The sequence below is a fragment of the Rhamphochromis longiceps genome, linkage group LG22, assembly GCF_057381845.1.
Source record: "Rhamphochromis longiceps isolate RC_006_pf linkage group LG22, R_longiceps_female_GT1.1, whole genome shotgun sequence".
Lineage (NCBI taxonomy): Eukaryota > Metazoa > Chordata > Actinopteri > Cichliformes > Cichlidae > Rhamphochromis > Rhamphochromis longiceps.
Window position 1 is genome coordinate 10,678,791 of NC_140577.1, and position 18,110 is coordinate 10,696,900.

At 40.6% G+C, this 18,110-nt stretch overlaps 1 protein-coding gene across 1 annotated transcript in view; it reads left to right on the forward strand.

The window, feature by feature from the left end:
* Positions 1–2,039: 2,039 nt before the first annotated feature.
* Positions 2,040–18,110, forward strand: part of sdc2 (syndecan 2) — a 44,459-nt gene continuing 28,388 nt past the window's right edge. The window contains exon 1 of the mRNA XM_085395385.1: positions 2,040–2,422. Coding sequence (XP_085251511.1) covers positions 2,363–2,422 — 60 coding nt within the window. The 5' untranslated portion in view covers positions 2,040–2,362. The remainder of the gene's footprint in view (positions 2,423–18,110) is intronic.

The following is an 18,110-nucleotide window of genomic DNA, read 5'->3' on the forward strand; positions in this document are numbered from 1 at the left end:
TGGCTACCGTCTTTCCCCCCTGATGATTAATATCACTTTCCCTCTCTGTCTCCTCCCTTGTTCCTTTTGCCTTCCTCCTCCTCTAGATCGGTGTGGCTAATAACAGGCAAACTGACAGATACTTGACAGGGTGAAACCTGTCTTGTCTGTTAATGCTTCTTGCTCACTGGCCTGGATTAATAATCAGAGGTGTTAAACTGGCTCGGGAGTACTGACAACAACTTAAGTTAAACTAAAAAGGCTGTTCATCAAAATGTAATCTGAGGAATATTTTTACTTACTTTGTGTGTAAAATTTGCTGTTTAATGACAGTCAAACTATTTGGAGATAAAACAAGTAAAGGTTTTTCATTAACATTTCTGATATAAAGAATTAAATCCCAGTATGCTTCATGATGCTTTTCTCTTTAGAAAAGCATAATAAAGCCTAATTTAGTTCATGTAAACCATCACATGACCATTCCTAGAATTTAATTGTGCCCCTGAAACCTAAAGCCAATTTTCCAAAACACAAGGAAAAAAAGAATAATTAATCTACTGACTGTACACTCTCAACTCAGCACAGGGTAGTGAAATTAATTTTAATTCCATGCAAACAGCTGGAAATAGTTTGGTTTTAAATGACACTTCCTTCCACAAAATATTCTGGTGAATTATTTATGTTAGTGAGCAATTTGGAGGAAATGGTGCTTATGTTACTGCAAAAGTACAAAACCATCTTCTTTCTACCTTGATTTTCCTTCAGCAACTTCTCCCAACCCCTCAAAAAAAGAAGGGGTGATTGCTTGCAACTTTCTTTCATGCACCAACAAGCAGAGTGCCACTTGTGTCAGGTGGAAAGTGGAACAGCGTGTTGAAGCTCTCCATCTCAAAGGCTTCTTTTTGATATGCTCCAGCTCTGATTTTTACCACCCTTTGTACAAAAGTGTCTGCCACTGATTGAAATGTAATTAAAACATACCACATTTGTCTAATAGCCTTTCAATAACGCTCAGGGAATCTTTCAAAGAAAGGTTTCCTTGGAATTTAGTTTTGTGCCCGTGCTTTGTGCCTCAAATGGCATTTTATTTCAGTATTTTATTTTGTTTTAATAAGATTAGATGAGGGAGGAAAAAGCACTTAGTCTTGTGAATCTGAAGATGTCAGGATGTGTGTGTGTTGCCTCAGAGGCATGAGCTGATGATTTGCAAACATGAAGAATTCACTAGAAAAAACACAACCAGTGATGGTGCAATACTCTACCAAGAACTACCTAACACTTAAAGACTTACCAGAACCAGGAACCACTCGACATACTTAATAAATCTGCGAACAAAGAAGAAAAAAGGTGCAATGAAGGTGAAAGCAAACGTAGTTTTTCTGAATCAGAAGTTAAATGTTCAGCCTTGGTTTTCATCACAAACTGCAGAACTGCAGATTTAAGCCTCTAGAGAAAGTTGTCAACTTATACCAACAGGGGGAGACTTTGCCCATAGCATTATTTCCACCCATATTGTGAGCGTGTTTCTAACGGGGTGCTTTGCGCTTTATTCACATAAAGCCTGTTTACTGATACAAAAATACAGCTGCAGAAGCTAATCAAACGCGTTGGTAGAAATGCTGCACGACAAACTCGAGGCTTGATTGTAAATTGGCGCAGTTGCTGAATTAAACTGTGTAATCCTCATTACGGTGCAATTAAGGATTGTTACGCAGACAAGGAGATAAATGGCTCATTTAGCCGAGCCTTTTTATCCTCGTGCAGAATTGTTATCCGACCTCCCGGGTTGAAATAATAGACAATAGTAAACTAATTAAAATAAAGACTTACTGTACACCAATAAAACTACACGAGCGATTTGTTGTGAGTGTCGTTACTGCCTTGTTTTTGGTCGCTCGCTCGCAAGTTCTCTCTGCGTCTCGCGGTGACTCGGTCGAAAGGAGCGCACGCACTCACCGGAGCGCCGGTAGCGACGTGCTCGCGCTTCTACACTTTGCCCCTTTCTTATTTTGAGCGAGCGCTCGCGCGGAGGGAGAGCGAGAGCGAGCGAGGTGTCTCGTGCAGATTCCATTGACACACACCGGAGCGCGGAGGACCTCGCTGTTAAACCGTGCGCATTTGTACGGTTACATACATTTAGTCAGATTTTACACAGCAGAAAAAAGAGAGAAAGAAAAAAAAGAAGTGCCCGGGGTGAGGGGAGGAGGAATAATCAAAACGCAACACGTATCCGGTGGGATCCCACTCCTGAGAGAGAGAGAGAGAGAGAGAGAGAAGCGGCAGGAGTTGGGTGCAAGGAAAACGAGAGGGAGAAAGAAGAAGAGTGGGGAAACATTTGACATTTCGTTTGCCACAACGCGTTTTTAACTCTCACAGAGGAATTATGAGGAACGTTTGGATAATTTTCACCCTCGGGCTGGTTGTTTTCCTCGCCGGGGAAACGGTAAGTTTTTTGGGGGGGGTTTGGAAAGCAAACTTAAACTACTGAGCATTGAGTTGGGCTGTGAAGGGGGGCGAGGAAGGCGACTTGGGTCCACGTAGAGACAACTCGCTGCTGTTTGTAGCTGTTAGAGGAATCCCGTCAAAGCATTATTTTTTTTTCCAAGCAAAAAAAAAAAAAAGTCTTTAATTTCACGGCAAATAACGAGAAGGGTTCTCTAGAATGATAAATCGTTGTCAGCTAATCTATCCAGCTACAATAAAGGTACTGCTGCCCCTGTGCTCAAGTATTCACTTCTTTTAGATTTAAACCTGCCTTCGTTCTTATTTACCCAGAGGTGCTCGGCTTTAGTCTTCCATACTTTAAATGCCGTTATACGAGCAAAGTTAGGCTGGAACGAGGGGTCACTAAACTGGCTACGAGGTGCTCTGTGCAGCTGTATTGCAGTGATTTCACGAGAATCTCTTAATCCCCATGGAGACAACTGTGCAGATTCATGCCCACATTAGTAGTAGTGCAAATGTCATCATGACTGGAGAATTCTGTTACCCCCCCTCTCCCTTCATTTTGATGACAAGAATCATCTTAATGATGCTTAAAAAAATCTCTGAAGTTTCCCTTATCTCTTCCCAGTTTCAGGCTAGAGTAAGTCTCCTAACTGAGTGGGCATCGCCCTGTAAATTGGCTGGGTTGTTGGAATGACAGATTTTGGCACTTTTATGTGCAGCCTCTGTCATTATTGTCCCCTCCTGTTGTTTCTCTGTGGGTTGTGACTTGTCGCCTGGCACAGTGCCTCCTCCACTGTTAGAACCACTTGTCTAATTAGCTGATTCAGTCACTGTTGTTTTAATGACTCATTGTTTTACATGATGTCACCCCCAGAGTACTTTTTTTTCACATTTTTTTTATTTTAATGTTTTCTGTGTCTGCAAGAAACCGTATGAGTCTTCACTGTACTTTGACTATAGGATGCTAAGTTTTGTAAAGGTCCTCAAAATTTCAGTACAAGAGACAATTATACTCAGAGGTTTCTATTATAGACCTATAATGAAATTTTTGCTACATTTTAGATTCATATGAATAAAATATAATATCTGGCAAAACTTTTAAATCTTCATCAACTATTCATACACGCAGGCACACGCAGACTTTAACCTGATCATTACTGGCCTCCCTTTATCAGTGTCCCCTAAAGGCCTTGATGGAAATTGACACGTGACATTGATTCTCAGTATTGGCACCGATGTTGACAAGTGGTTGATAACCTGCTTCAGGCACATCTGTCTGTGTGTTAATTACCCCACTACATCACAGAGGTATGTTGTAACACTTAGAGGCTTTTGAAATTTTAATGATAAAACTAACTGCTCCTGGCTTCAGAGAAGGAATTATATCACCACAGAGCAAGAGACAGGACTCTTTGTTACCCTGCAGTTCTAGGCGCCACTAGTGCCTCTTTTACTTATCGTGTTTTGGTTTGCTTTCCTGCTCACCAGCTTGCTTGCTGAGTAATTCTTTTACAGCAATCTCACATGTGAGGTCCTTGCACATGCTAATGAAAAGACGGGTTTTGCCAAACCGTGCTTGCGTGCGGTCGTCATATCTCTCAAAGATGATGTACTTAGTGTGGAGCTGCAGCGGTCTGATTGTTTCCCCTCTCATTTTTCAAGGTCTGGAATCTTTGAGTTGTCATGTCGATCGGTTGGTCAATACGCTCTCATCCGAACAAATTGGTCAGACAATCCCTGGGGTTACTTTGATAAGGAGAAAAGCTCTACATCAATAGCCTTCCAGGATTAACCCATTATCTTTAGAGCAGGCTACCTGTGGAAACAGGGTGTTTGTACCTTTTAACATGACCTAAACATTTACTTCAAGTCAATCAAAGTGTAAGCGGCATGATCGTAACAGAGCTGATTAGTGGCGAGTTTGCATGTTAACTTGTTTGCTTTCAGGTGTTCTGTGTTACATGCTTGAGTAACCTTTGAGTGTGAGCATGCCAGAATTGGCGTATTTCAATAAGTTTGGTCTAAAAATAGTCTCGTAACAGCGGGCACATCCTGCAACAGCTTCAGGGCACTACCATATGCCAGTAGAAGGTGGATGTAAACCCTCTGTCTCTCTTTTAGATTTAGCTCATCTAGAGTTAACATGCAATTGTTTTTTCGTTTAGGTTTTTTGGTTCCCTTACAACTAGAGAAAGCTCAATTTCAGTCAGCCAGGATTGTCTTTATCAGCTGACGACCACTACAACCTTACCCTTTGTCACGCCTCTGCTTCCAAGTACTTCTGTGAACAAGGAGGATGAGTTTGAGTGAAGCTAGGCTATATATCCTCAGCCCACCCTGCTGTGTTTTGGTGCACACCACTCACCAGATGTTGTGGTGTGTAATTTGTGTCATGTTTTGGTGGGAAGCAGGGGTGTTGTTCACCTCCCTTTACATCTGTGATTTATGGGTGGTGGGGTGGGGGGGCTTCTGAGTACTGTCTCGTTCTCAGAAGGAATGACTTCAGAGGAAGGCTGGATATTGTGTGAGCCTCTCTTCCAAGGACAGTAGAGGAAAAACTAGAGTGTGATGGGAAAGAAAATTGAAGGATTAAGGAGACAGAGCTACAGTGAATGGTCCGGTTCAAATTCACAGTATTTTGTAGCCATTGAATGGAAGATTTGACAGTTTTTATTTTTTTTCCTGGACATTTGTTGTAGACTTGCCCCATTCATGAAGATGATCTGGGGTGAAAGCTGTATCGTCTCAAAAGGGCAAGTGAGGCTGGATCCTATCCTCAAACAGACAAAAAGACACACCAAGCCTGAGCCTTAAGAATATTTCAAGGTTGAGAAGGGCAATGCAACAAATACAAAACTAAAGATGAAGCCTTTGATGGCTTTTTCAGGGAGGGGAGAAGGTGCTGACTCTCTACTGAAAAGGATATGTCATCTAGGTCCCGCAGCTGTATTCAAGATTCATTAAATGACTAAAATGACTGTTTTGTATCTGCTGCTTTGGTGGTAATTAAAGCAAAAACACAAATGTTAACTGACCTTCCTCTCAACTTAAGTTTTTTTTTCCAGACAACCTCAAACTACCAGAAAGATACAAATACACTCACACACATTATTCTTTCCTCGACCAAGAGCAAATAACTGACACTGTTATTACCTTGTGATTAGATTGATATGAAGCTTATGTTAATCTTGAAAACGCATTTCTTTCATATTTCATTCTCTTCGCTCTTAATGTTTTCTTTTTTTTTTCGTTCTATCCAATGCAACTGAACTGAATGTGTTGCTTTTCTTTTCTTTTTCTTTTTTTTTTGCACAGCACAAGGCTTTCAGGGCCTGAATGAGGTGTGTACACTCGAAATTTCTCTCCATTCACCATTGTTAACAGCAACAAGCTTTTTTTTTTTTAAGCACTTCATTTCCAGTAGTCTTCATGATGAATAAGTAAAATGCCTGTCTGCAATGCATGGGCAAAATATTTCTCTTATTCAATCGCTACTCAATCCAGAAGAGAATACTATTAAAGGAGAGGACCAGCAGGGAAATGCGAGAACAGAAATGTCCAAATAAGGAGGGCATTAAAAGGTAGATAAAGCCAGTATTGAGAATAAAAATGAACACGTACAAGCAGGAGCCAGATGCTGTGCTGCTGCTGCAGCTTATCCTGCTGTATATTTAATGATGCTCTTTTATTTTGCATCAGTGTAGAATTCCTCAGTCTTAAATAATAACCAGCTCACAGGGAACTGCTTGCGTTTTGTCCGGCAGGTTTTTTTTTTAAAAGCAGGGTGGGGGGCATGGACTTCTTATTTTTCTCATTAATCTGCCATTGACACACATGGGAGCGCAGAGTTTCTGAGCGCTGCAGAACATCCTACGTCCTCGCTAGTGTCTGACCCTTCAGGGGGCGCATTCACTCAGTCCCTGTCTGCCAAGCATTATGCAATCGCTAATGGACTCCACAGGAGGCAGGGGCTGCAAGACCACTGAAAGCACAACGCCACCCCCACCCCCCACCACCCTTTTCCCTGAATCCATCTGTGTCCATGCATGAACTGTTGTTTTGTCACCATGCTGGCGCACAAGCACGAGTAGATAAACACACATGGTCTCTTGCCTCCCCCTTGTTGTTTCTTTGGGTCCCTCTTCCACATTGCTCCCCTCTTGCCACATCTCTGCCTGCGCGGTCAAGATGCTGTATGTCATTACCACTGTGTCTCAGAGTGGGCTGAGAACACTGTCAGCATATTCCCTCTCAGGCAGATGGAGAGAAATGAAGGAAAATAATATATATTCTTTTTTTGTCATCAAAGATGGACTCATTCCCCCCCCCCTTCTTTCCCTTTCCTTAAGGTGTGAGAGCTTGTATTGAATTTGCTAACATCTGCAGAACGTATGTGTTTGAAGCAAGCTGCCTCCCTCCCTCCTCTCTCCTCCCCTCCTCTCCCTTGTTGATGAGTTGGAAGAGGCCTTTGCTTTGGCAGCGCCTTGTGCATACTAGTAGAGACTCACAAATAGTCAAACTGTGTTTAATGGGCATGTTTGTATGACCCTGTTTTTGCCTTTTTACATCCATGTGTGTGCGTGTATATGCAAGTTTATAACCACATGTTTAAAATACACAGTCATCCCAGCCACCAGAGCATGGGGAAAACACATTAAGGTGACATGGCTACTGCAGAAATCAGTGACAGTAGTGCTAGTTTGTGTTGGGACACAGCCTATCTGGAGCCACGGCACTGAACAAAACCTTTTGCACGCACATGTCGCGATCTTTTTTGAAAATATTTAGACACAGCAAATCAGGAACATAACCCCCCTCTCCTCACCACCACCCGTGTTCCCACCCTTTTTCTTCCCATTTTTCTTCGGTTTAATTAGCTTAGCAAATGGAAACTTCCTTGGCAGGACCGTGGTTGAGGGGATTGTGGCTCTGACGAAGAGAAATGGGGGGGAAAACCCTGTCAGGACGTCTGTTTTCTTCCTTTCTTTTTTTTTTAACTGCCTGTTGCTTTACAGTTTAACTCAGTAGAAGGAAAAACAAAGAGAGATCAAAGAAAAGGAGTTTAACCCCATCTCTCTCTGTCGTTTTCCGCCAAGATAGCCAGCCTTGTGAGGTGTGCAAAGTGTCTTGTGCGGGGCTTGAACCATGTGGTGCAACAGTGTGCATATGCATATATATATATATATATATATATATATATATATACACATATATATATTAGTATTGGCAACTGCTTAGGGAATATGTGTCTTTCCCTTCCCACTGTTGCCAAAGTGCTTGCTCATAGGGGGTCATATGATTGTTGGGTTTTTCTCTGTATCTATTATTGTACGATCTACTGTGCTAAAGCGACTGTTATTGCGATTTGGTGCTATATAAACAGAATAGAACTGAATTGAATACATGCTTTTATAGGTTGCAAGAAGTTTTGTACCAAAAGTAATTGTTTTGATAGTAAGCAGATTGCCCCAGTTACCCATAGTTTGCATGGATGATGCCATCTTATCTGCAGAAACTCATCATTTACTGTCTGAGCTGTAGTGCTGCATGAAAAATTGTGACATAAACTGGGAAATGAAAATTTGGTGAGTAGTTTGCAAAGTCAGGGTCTTCCATGTAAACTGCAATTGACTGCAGGAAATTACTAGTGAGCAAGACAATTGTAAGTAGGTTTTTGTTGCAGTACCATATGCTTTTTGCAACCAGTTTCATATTAGCAACTGTCACTGACCTCCAGCAACCACTTGCCAACTGGTTAGGTTAGGGGTTAGTCTTTTCCCTACAGCTGGTGGTTGCCAGATGGTCGCAGACGGGTGTCTGTGTTTGTGTAATTGAGGCCTTAGGTGATATTTTGAGATTGCAATGATATTCAGGTGGTTGTTAAACATAAGTATCTGTTGAAATCAAGAGTGTTCATAGAGGACAAAGCATAGAAAAATGAACAGGATTTATACATTATGCTGTTCCTGTTACTATAATTTGGGAATTCGGACATTCGACGGCCTACCCTTTGACTTTATTTAAAATAAAGGCTTTGCCTTTTAAGTTGTATTAAATATCATTAGTTTAGATTGTGGTCAGTTCAGGTTTTGGTGGCTGGCTCGTTAAATGATGAAATGAAATCAAATGCAGCTTGTGACGCTGTCTTGCCTCACTTTGTTCTGGTATATGGACAAATATGTTCCATGTGTACACTATCCAAATATGGTGGATATATGAAGCCATGACGTCAGCTAGATTTTTTCCATCTAACTCCGAAGATTGCTATGGAAAACAGCACGGCACATTTAACACATCTGTGCTCACTCATATTTACGAGCACGCTTTATCGTTTCAAAAAGACTCCAAATTGATATCTGCACTGGCATTTTTCCAAACAGAAACATTTCTGCTTTAATGTCTGGTGTTTCCATTATTTCCCTCCTCTTGAGTCAAAATAATAATAACAATAATAATGGATACTTTATTGATCCCCATGGGGAAATTACTTGTTTTTCTCTGCATTTGACCCATTCACTCAGTGAAGCAGTGGGCAGCCCACTAAGCAGGCGCCCGGGGAGCAGTGTGTAGGGACGGTACCTTGCTCAGGGGTACCTCAGGGTAGCCGTTAAGTGGATTCGAACCGCCGACCTTCCGATCATGGGGCGACCACTTTACCTACTGAGCTATCCCTGCCCCTGAGCTCTGAATGAGCTCTGAATGAGCTAAAGCATGTAAATTATGCTTTCTATGCAGGGTGTATTACCCACCACAAATTAAACTCCATGCAATCACTTAATTTAGAGCTGTTTTCATACGAAAACGGTGAGATTCCAAAGAGTATTTGGGGAAGTTGATGAGCTGGGGAAGGGAATTCATTAGTGAACTCCCCACACAGCACACAACACTTCCTTCCTTTAAATGCAGGCCAGTGTGTTATCCAAGCTCAATTTAGTGAAAAGCAGTGACTTTAAAGGCTCCAATTAAGTGCTCATGAATATTCATAATTGAGATGAGTTTGCCATTATAACATGTCAACAAAAAAAAAGGAAATCTTCCTTCTTGTCTCTGTGTGGGTAGTCTAAGTAAACTGCTGAATGCTTCCAGCTTTCAATAATTTCCTTATGAGCACATAACCTGTAATTTAATGTTAGGGCTTTTTTCCATAGGGCTATGGCTTAAAAATGTCTCCAGTATTCCATATTTTTGGCAACAGAAAAACATTTTAGTTTTCAGTAGTGGTTTTCAAATAATTCCAGCTTAATTTCAAAGGTAATAGTTACTGATGATTTTGCTGAAGTTTCATTATTTTGATTTGAAGGAATTCTGATGTCAACACCCCAGATCTGTATCCTGAGTTGCTCTTGGAACCGTGGCAGACATCCGATGAAAGTCTAAACTCTGACCACATTAGCCATCCAGTTGAGACAGTGACTCATATTGTAAGACTGCATGAGCTAACAGTGGTTCAAAAGAGGGAAAATATGTAAAGGGACATTGCTATCTACTAATAAAATATATAAGTAGTAGTTTTTAGACACAGTCGCACACAAACACGTATACAGTGTACACTTACTAGTCACTTTATTAGGAACACCTTACTTAATTTTGTTCTTAATTTCTTTTTTTTTTTTTTTTTTTTTTTTTGTTAGTGTACTGCAATAAAAAGCAGCATCTCTTAGGGTGGTAGTTACTGAGAAGTATATTTACACCAATTCAGAAGCAAAATGTTTCAGAAGAATTAGGGTAAATTTAAAAGTCAGGGGAGTTCTGCAATGAGTTCTAAACTCACTGTCCTACTTCTCATGCAAAATCCTGCAGTAAAACAGTTAAATATTTAGCTTCTCTGACAATGCTTGAGTTTCAGAAGCATAATATGAATAGCAGCTAGATATATATACCAAGCAAGATTGCTTTTTCCTTTCTGCAACTCTCGGACTACAAATGGCCATAACAGGATGGTAGCTGATTTTAAAATGTGTTGTCAGAATTGCAGAAATGAGAAAGAAAGAATAGATGTGGTTTTATCACACGTGAGTGTAAATGAGAAGTGGTGTATGAAGAGACAGTCACAAAACTTGACTGGTGTGAAATGGTAATTGAAGTGGAGGAGCCACTTAAGCTTTTAATGCGTTTGTAGCTTCCCTTACAAAAGCATCTCTGTCTGATGTATAAGCATGTGTGAGATCTCATTGTCGTTGTGCCTGGTGTGATTCCAGTCCCGCAAGATGGTCTCTAGTTTTTCAACAGAAATGGAAAATGAATAACTTATAGCAGGCATGACTTAATGAGGCAAAACATGTGCAAACTATTACAGTTGCATAGAAGAAATTGACTTGCCTGCACAGTTGGCATCTTGATCAACATCTTGCCTGCTGTTTTGAACTCCACATTGGAATTTTCCACATTGTTTTGCATTTTGATACTGTCAGTGTTATTTAAATAAAAGTAAGATTTGCCCACACAATAACTGTGCAGCCCGAGCCTTATCACGCCACAGACCATCTCTCTGCCATGTTTGTTAACATGATCAAAGGGAACTAATGTGGCAAATCTACCAGGCGAGTTAATCTTTTCTAATTCATTCTGTTAACAGCCATCTGTGTTCTCGGCACCAACTGTAAACCCTATCAGCAGCGTTCAGCTCCCCGGCAGTCAGTGCTGAGGGATTGGGTTCATTATTCAGGCCAGAGAGGTTTCAGACCTGGGAAGCCATGTCATATGGAAACCATTTTTGATTTTGAAATGCAAGTATCACTGACTGCTGGCGTGTGTGGGGTTTTTTGTTAGGTTTTTTTGCAGGGTGACCCTTTTGATGGGTGGAAATTTTCAGGAAGAGGTATCTAGATAAACAGAGCCTGGCAGTCAGAATGTGTCATGTCGGCAGTTGGGTACACAGCTGACTCTTTGACCCGTTTACTGGAAATCTACTTGTGCACTGCTGACTACGTTTAGATCGGAGACATTGCCATACTTTTGAAAAACAAAAGTGAATGCTCCGCAAATTAATATTAATCTCAAAACAAATGATGTCTGTTTGTTTTTTGTCTTGTTTTCAATGTCCTCATTCTGTCTTCTTCTTTCACCCATCCTCTTTGCCTATTTGGCTTTCTATTTTCAAACGCCACCCCCCAAAAAACGAAAACCGTTTTTGACAGTGACACCAGCCAAGGTCACAGCTTCACTTGTAATCCATATGATTTTCATGCTATGGTTAAACCCATTTTCATGGTGTAATGAAGGCCGGCAGGGTGCAAAGCTTGATTACTTTGATGATGATAATTTGTTTAATCAAGTGATTGGGTGGCTGAGTGGAATGGCTGCATGACCGCTACCCTCCACTCTCAGCAGGAAATGCTGGAGCCTCCCAGTTTTACTATGCTTTCACTGTAGGGGGTTTCAGATTCACCACAATAAATGAAATAGTGGATCTGAGGAGACAGTTTTTTACTGGCAAACCATGCAGCTCCAAAACTCATAACTCTTTGGCTAGCTTGTGCGATTTTGGACCAGTACTTATGCTATTGAGAAAATTAGCTTGTTAGTCAAGAAGATGATTACAGAGGCTGTGAAAATAAGTACAGTATAATGTCAGCTTTGGCTCCATAGGGATTTTTCTCGGGTTTAAGAATCTCTCAGCTTGAGCTCGGCAAGCCTGTGTTACAAGCTACAGGAGTGGAGAGGAAGGTCTAACAAAACATCTCTGTTGAATTGCACCGTGAGAAGAAAACTCTGATTATTAGGCTCAGCATCAGTAGGGTTGACTTTAAACTTTCTAAGTTGAGGCAAAATCTGTGTCTTATTAGTATTACTAGAATAATACCATACCTCAAAACAGTTTCATTGTTAGTGAGATGAAAAGTCTCTTTTACACTTGTGGCCAATGCTTAATAAGGAATAATTATCACCTCTATCATAAAAAGAGCAAATGACAAGTTGCTGTAATTTTATGTGACTAATCGTGGCTGCATCAGCTCTTTCCTTCATCTTTTATAGCATTAACTGTGGAGCATCATGCTCTTTTTGATGAACTCGAGTGGTCTTGCCACATGTGTATATGGCAGACAGAGCTGCCTCCACATTTACTGCATCAGCTCTGAAGAAGCTATTGAAGATAGCCGTTTGAAGATGATTAGCAGCTTCTGCTTTTGTTTAGTGTGGTTGCACTTCATGTGTGACTCGGTAACCACAAAACGCCTTATGACTTTTTTCTTTTTTAGAGCTACAGTGCTAAAACTGTGCAACACATCTGTTGCCTTGTGGTGGGTTTTTTTGATAATGGAAGCTTTTTAGTGTGCCACCACAACCTCTCCCAGCTTTCATGGCATATCTTTGTTTTTATTTGATCAATCTTTAAAGTTTCTCATGCCGTACGATTTATTCGAGCTTATGGCTTCATCTTATTGCATTGTTTTTCCTGACTCCCCTAAGACTTGGGAGAAAAGCTGTCTTTAAACTCATCTTTTGACTTTTCTTAACCACATAATGATTCTTTTGAGACCCTAGTAGCCAGCCATCAATAAGGAAGTTGAACCTGGAGCACCGGGTGGAGAGCCAGTTGGCCAGTCATCTCGGGACCTTCCAGGATCATTTCCCGAACCGTAGTTTTAAGAAACCACTCATTCTTGAAGAATTACAGCACGGAGAATGAATTGGGGCGAAAAGCACAAGAGCAAAGGTTTGGCAGACACATTGAAAGCCATTTTTAGCTACAGGAATTTTGGTTGTGATTTCTGTCCTGCATCCAAAAGAAGGAGAACAAAAATCTCTGTCTTCTGTTATTTGGCTTTGTAATTGTGTGTTCTTTCAGACAAAAGTGTGTTTCCCATCTTGATAAATTGGCACTCTTTCAAAGTCTCAGCTTATTCTTTCACATACTCATTAAATATTGAAAATGCAGCTTAGCTGCATTGGCGGCAGAACTGGGACTATTTTGGGTGCCAGAATTCAATTATTTACATAGGACAGGAACATGAATAAGAATTTCATTTCCAATGACAAGCAAGGCCAGAAACTTTTAAAAAAATGTCACAAAAATATACCAAAGAAAAACAGCATTTGATATAGACAGCCCACCCGTGAGTAGGAACTTCTTTTTATTCAACATAATATAAAAATCGCACAGTCCTCACCTAAAAGACTTTCCAGTGAGAGGCTAATCAAAACTGAAGTGTAACCCACCTCGCAGGATGCAGAATGACTCGAGTCACTCTTTCATATTTCTAAGCTCTCTCTTTGTTGTTTGGCTGATAAGAGAAAAATGCATCGCACATACAGCAGCTGGCCGACATATGTAAAACATGGAAGCATTTTTCCTTTTGTTGTGGATCGGTTTGTTTCAACTTGCACAGGAACTGAGCGGATGGTGATGTGCCGTCTCTGTCAAACTTCACTCGAATGCACACAGACGTACATTATAAATGACTTCCTCTTTGAGAGATTAGCATGATTTTGTTTTTTTCGTAACACAGCATATGCCATAATATTTAACTGGAGGCTTACCTCTTCCTGTAAAGCTTTAAGCAACTAGCATTTGTTTGTTATCTATTTACAGCATTTTGAATGAATGGATTAGTCCACAAAAGTAAAAAGAAAAGGGAAATTTTGAGGACTTCTTATTTTTTCTATCATAATGTAGTATGAGATGTATAGAGGAAAGAAAACATGAAATCTAAATCCTGAGGAAGTTGGAACCACTTAAAGTTTAAGGTTTTTTGCTTATTAGTGAGTCCAATAAACCAATTTTTCAAAGTGATAGGATAATTAAACATTTCGAAGAACTAATTAAATATAAACTAATTGTTTTAGCTTTACATGAGAGCTGTTTGGCTTTACTCTGACTTGAGAGCAAATTAAACTGGTGTTAACGCCAGTTTAATGTGACTCTAAGTAGTTGTGAGTGTGGTGGTGCTTGCATGCCAAGTGCAAGTGTTCAACACAGTTAAAAGGTCCCTAATCTTTAGCCTGTGCTTCTTGAACCTTGGGTGACTTTCTAACACTGCTTATCCATACAGGTAACTGTGTGATGGCGGTGAAGTAAACAGTGTTTTTTACCAACACGGGACACCTGAGTATAGATATACATGCACCACCTAATTAAGTCACCTATAGTATTGCTAAACAATTGTACCGAGGTTTGCTAAAAATATTGAATATGGCATATTTGGAAATATTTAAAGGTTTTATATTGATGGAGAGTAGAAAAAGAAGATTGTGGTATCGGACCATAAGCTGAGCCTGGAAAGCTGTTCAGCTCACCCACCCATAATTAGACAGTGTCATTAATGTGCAATTACATGAGTCATGCGTAGTCCACGCTGGAGCTCGTCTCTGTTGTGCTGGAGCCCACTTTGTGCCACCTTCTTTTTTTGGTTCCATCTGTGATTGCCATCTTGCCCGTCTTTGTTGAGAGATGTCCTGCCAAGAAAACACTTTTCAGATGTCTTCTTCTGTTGACCTACTTTCAGGATGTCTTTTAATGAAGGCTTAAATGTGCTATTATATCCCCCGCAACTCTTGACTTCAGAACTCTTATCAGAGCCTACATTTCTTCAAACTGACATGGCTCAGAATCCCTTCCAGTACATTAATTGAAGCCTGTGTCTTCAGATCTGGATGTGTCTTCCTTTTTTTTTTCTTTTCTTTTTTTCATCAAGTGAATTAAAGGGAAGAATTTTGTGGCCATTATTTATCATTTATTCTAGCCCGTGCCAACACATTACAACCCAACTTGGCTTTAGTGTAACCGTATCGCTCGACTAGAAGAAAGCTCAACACGTCAAATAACGTATGGAGAAACCATAAAGGTTTTGATAATATGTGCTGCTAATTTGCTGAATCACACTTTTCTTTTATCCGGAACATAAGAGGAGGATTTCCGTTTCTGAACAGACAGTTTTATAAAGCTTACATTAACCTGCTTGAGTACATTTGCATCATCATATGACCTGGTGACCCAGACTTGATTAGGACCAAAAGATAAAACCCTTTTGGCATTATGTGTGTGTTTGTGTATGTAGGTTAAATCCTGAGTATCCTGAAAACATAAAATGCAATTTAATCGATGATGACTCACGTCCAGACAAACTGGCCGAATGACTGCACTGTAGGCGATGGCACTTTGAACTCTGAGACATGAGAGCTGCCTGGTTGCATGCACTGAGCATCAGTCATCACGCCGTACCTGCTGTTTCTCAGGCTCTGAAAAGTTTACACCTGAGTTTTATTATTTTTGCGGAAGCTGGCAGAGATCTGACAGGCATCGAGCTGTCAGATGTTTGTTGCTTTTTTAGCGAGGGCAAGATGGAGAGCAGGCAGACACAAGAGAAAATGAATTGGGAAGCGACAGAGAAATGTCTTGTTAAAACTTTAGAGAAGTGATTCTGTGCAACATTGAGAACCAGACTTCAGTCGAGATTCACCATAGTAGTGGAACAAAATAGCTTATTTCTCATGAAATGTATACTTTAGCAAAGATTTAAAGTGTTAAGTGAAAGTTTACAATTATATACAATTTTTCTTTTTCACACCTTTAATAACATTTTCTTAATTAACCTTTCCACTAGCGTTGCAGTGAAATTTTCATACATTTCGCTCTATTTTTTTCTTAATACCCGTCTACAACTTGACCGACAGACTCAAAACTTGTGTTCCTGCATGCCAACAGTAACAATGTGTGCACACACCATTACACATCCAAACACACTCACTGCTGCTCAGGATTAGCCCTGTATAATGGGATCAGAGATCACCACCTGCCACTCCTCTCCCGTCATTTCATCCTGCCTCTGCTCGTCCACTGTTTATCCATCACTTTAATCGTTACTGCCCCCTTTCTCTTTCACATTTGCTTTCTGATGGTTTTAATGTGGTGACATCTTTCATTAACCTTCCTAACCATCTGTGCTTCCTACCAGTCTTTAAATAGCTGCCACATTATTCCTGCTAGAAGTGATAGTGTGAAGGATTTATCGTTATCAATTCTTTTTTACCTCTACGCAATTTTCCAATCTATTCTCCTCGCACCCATGCACCCATGCCTCTCCTTTATCACTCCAATCATTTGATCAGGGGTTTCCTTCCCCTTGCCCTGTAGTCCTGTGGCTTGTTGACTCCCTTGAGTCCAAATCCTCTTAAGGAAAAGGCTTGGATGGGAATTCAATTGCTGCACCACAAGGATTGAACCAGATCAGCCAACAAAGCGACAAAACCATTCTCCTTTCTCTTCCCCTTCCTTGCATGCCTCTGCCTCATCTCTCGCTCTTTTTTTTTTTCTTCCTCTGGCTATAATCTTAGGTGATAAAGGCCTATTTGTCGGTGCTGACAGCAGTTACAGGATTGTCTTTCTGACAGGAGTGTGGAGGCTCATTTTTTCCGCTGCCTGCAAAAATAGCCATACGTATCAAAAGGAATGGGAAATATGTTATTTTATTCTAAACTTTGGTTGTCTGAACTGTCAGTCTGATTTAGTTTGTGTGGTCTGGAAGAAATGGGTCAAACTTTGACCCCCGTAGTTCTCGAGAGAGTTTTCACATTGTGGTGTTAATGATCTGGTAGTGAAGAGCTCAGGATTCAAACTGGTTTTGTTACCGCAAAGACACAACTTCAAAAAACTAACTGAAATAGTAGTGAACTTATGCATATGCATGCACGCAGTTTCTTTTGCATGTACTCTTATGTTAGACCAGAAGGTGCAGCCACATCGTGGGGGCTAAATATACAACAACTCCAAAGACACACCAGCCTTTAAAAGGGTGTGTTAATGGAAACCATGCCATTCTGTTGAAAAAGTGACAGAGAAAAGCAGACCGTGTGAGGTGTGACAGATGTGTTCACTGACATGAAGCCCTATAGGACTGTTGATGGCTTTGACCGCTAACAGCAGAAACCTCTCACAGTCGATCTATTCCCCCAAAAAGAGACTTTTTTTTCCCCCTGCAGGTTTTGAACTGGAATGGTTTTTTTGGGTTTTTTTAAAATATCCAGTTTCCTAAAAATGATTGATTAAATAGCCTCTCTTGCAAGGAAAAAACTGCTTGAATGTGCAATGCCATTACTGAGCTGAAAGTGAATCGCTTCTGCAACTTGATTGGAGTAAGACAAGTTGATTAGCTTAGCTGCAAGTCTGCAGCACATGGTCAGTGATTAATTACACTGACCCCCTCTCAAGCCTGGAAGCATGTACATGCCATTGTTTTAAAGATTAAGGACATTGAGTTTAAAACCCTTAGCTGTGTGCCTTTATGTTAGGCATAATGTGCATGCCAGAGGTATAGCAGCTAATAGGAGAGTGAAGATAAGATGTCAAAGTGCAAAAAATATATATATTTTTTCCCCATCAGATTGAGCTCTTTTCAGCATGTAATTCACACAAAAAGCATTTGGCAATACTTGAACAACTGCCCAGCTCAAGAACAAAGAGTCCATGTACAAAGAATGCTAAAGCATCATGGAACAAGTGCACACACATACACAAAGCCTAATTATAGTGATAGGGTTCAAACAAAACGCATTCCAGTAGTCTGTGAGTCAGTGGTGCAGAACACAGAGCTCTGGCTGCCCCAGTGTGTCTCTCAGGTGATTATGATTCTCGTTGTGTATGTATTCTGTTTAGAGAGTATCACACACTTGACTACTATTTGACTCATCTAGCAGAAGCAGCACCTGTGTTAGCACTGGAATGGCTGATATTGTAGGCTTGCTGC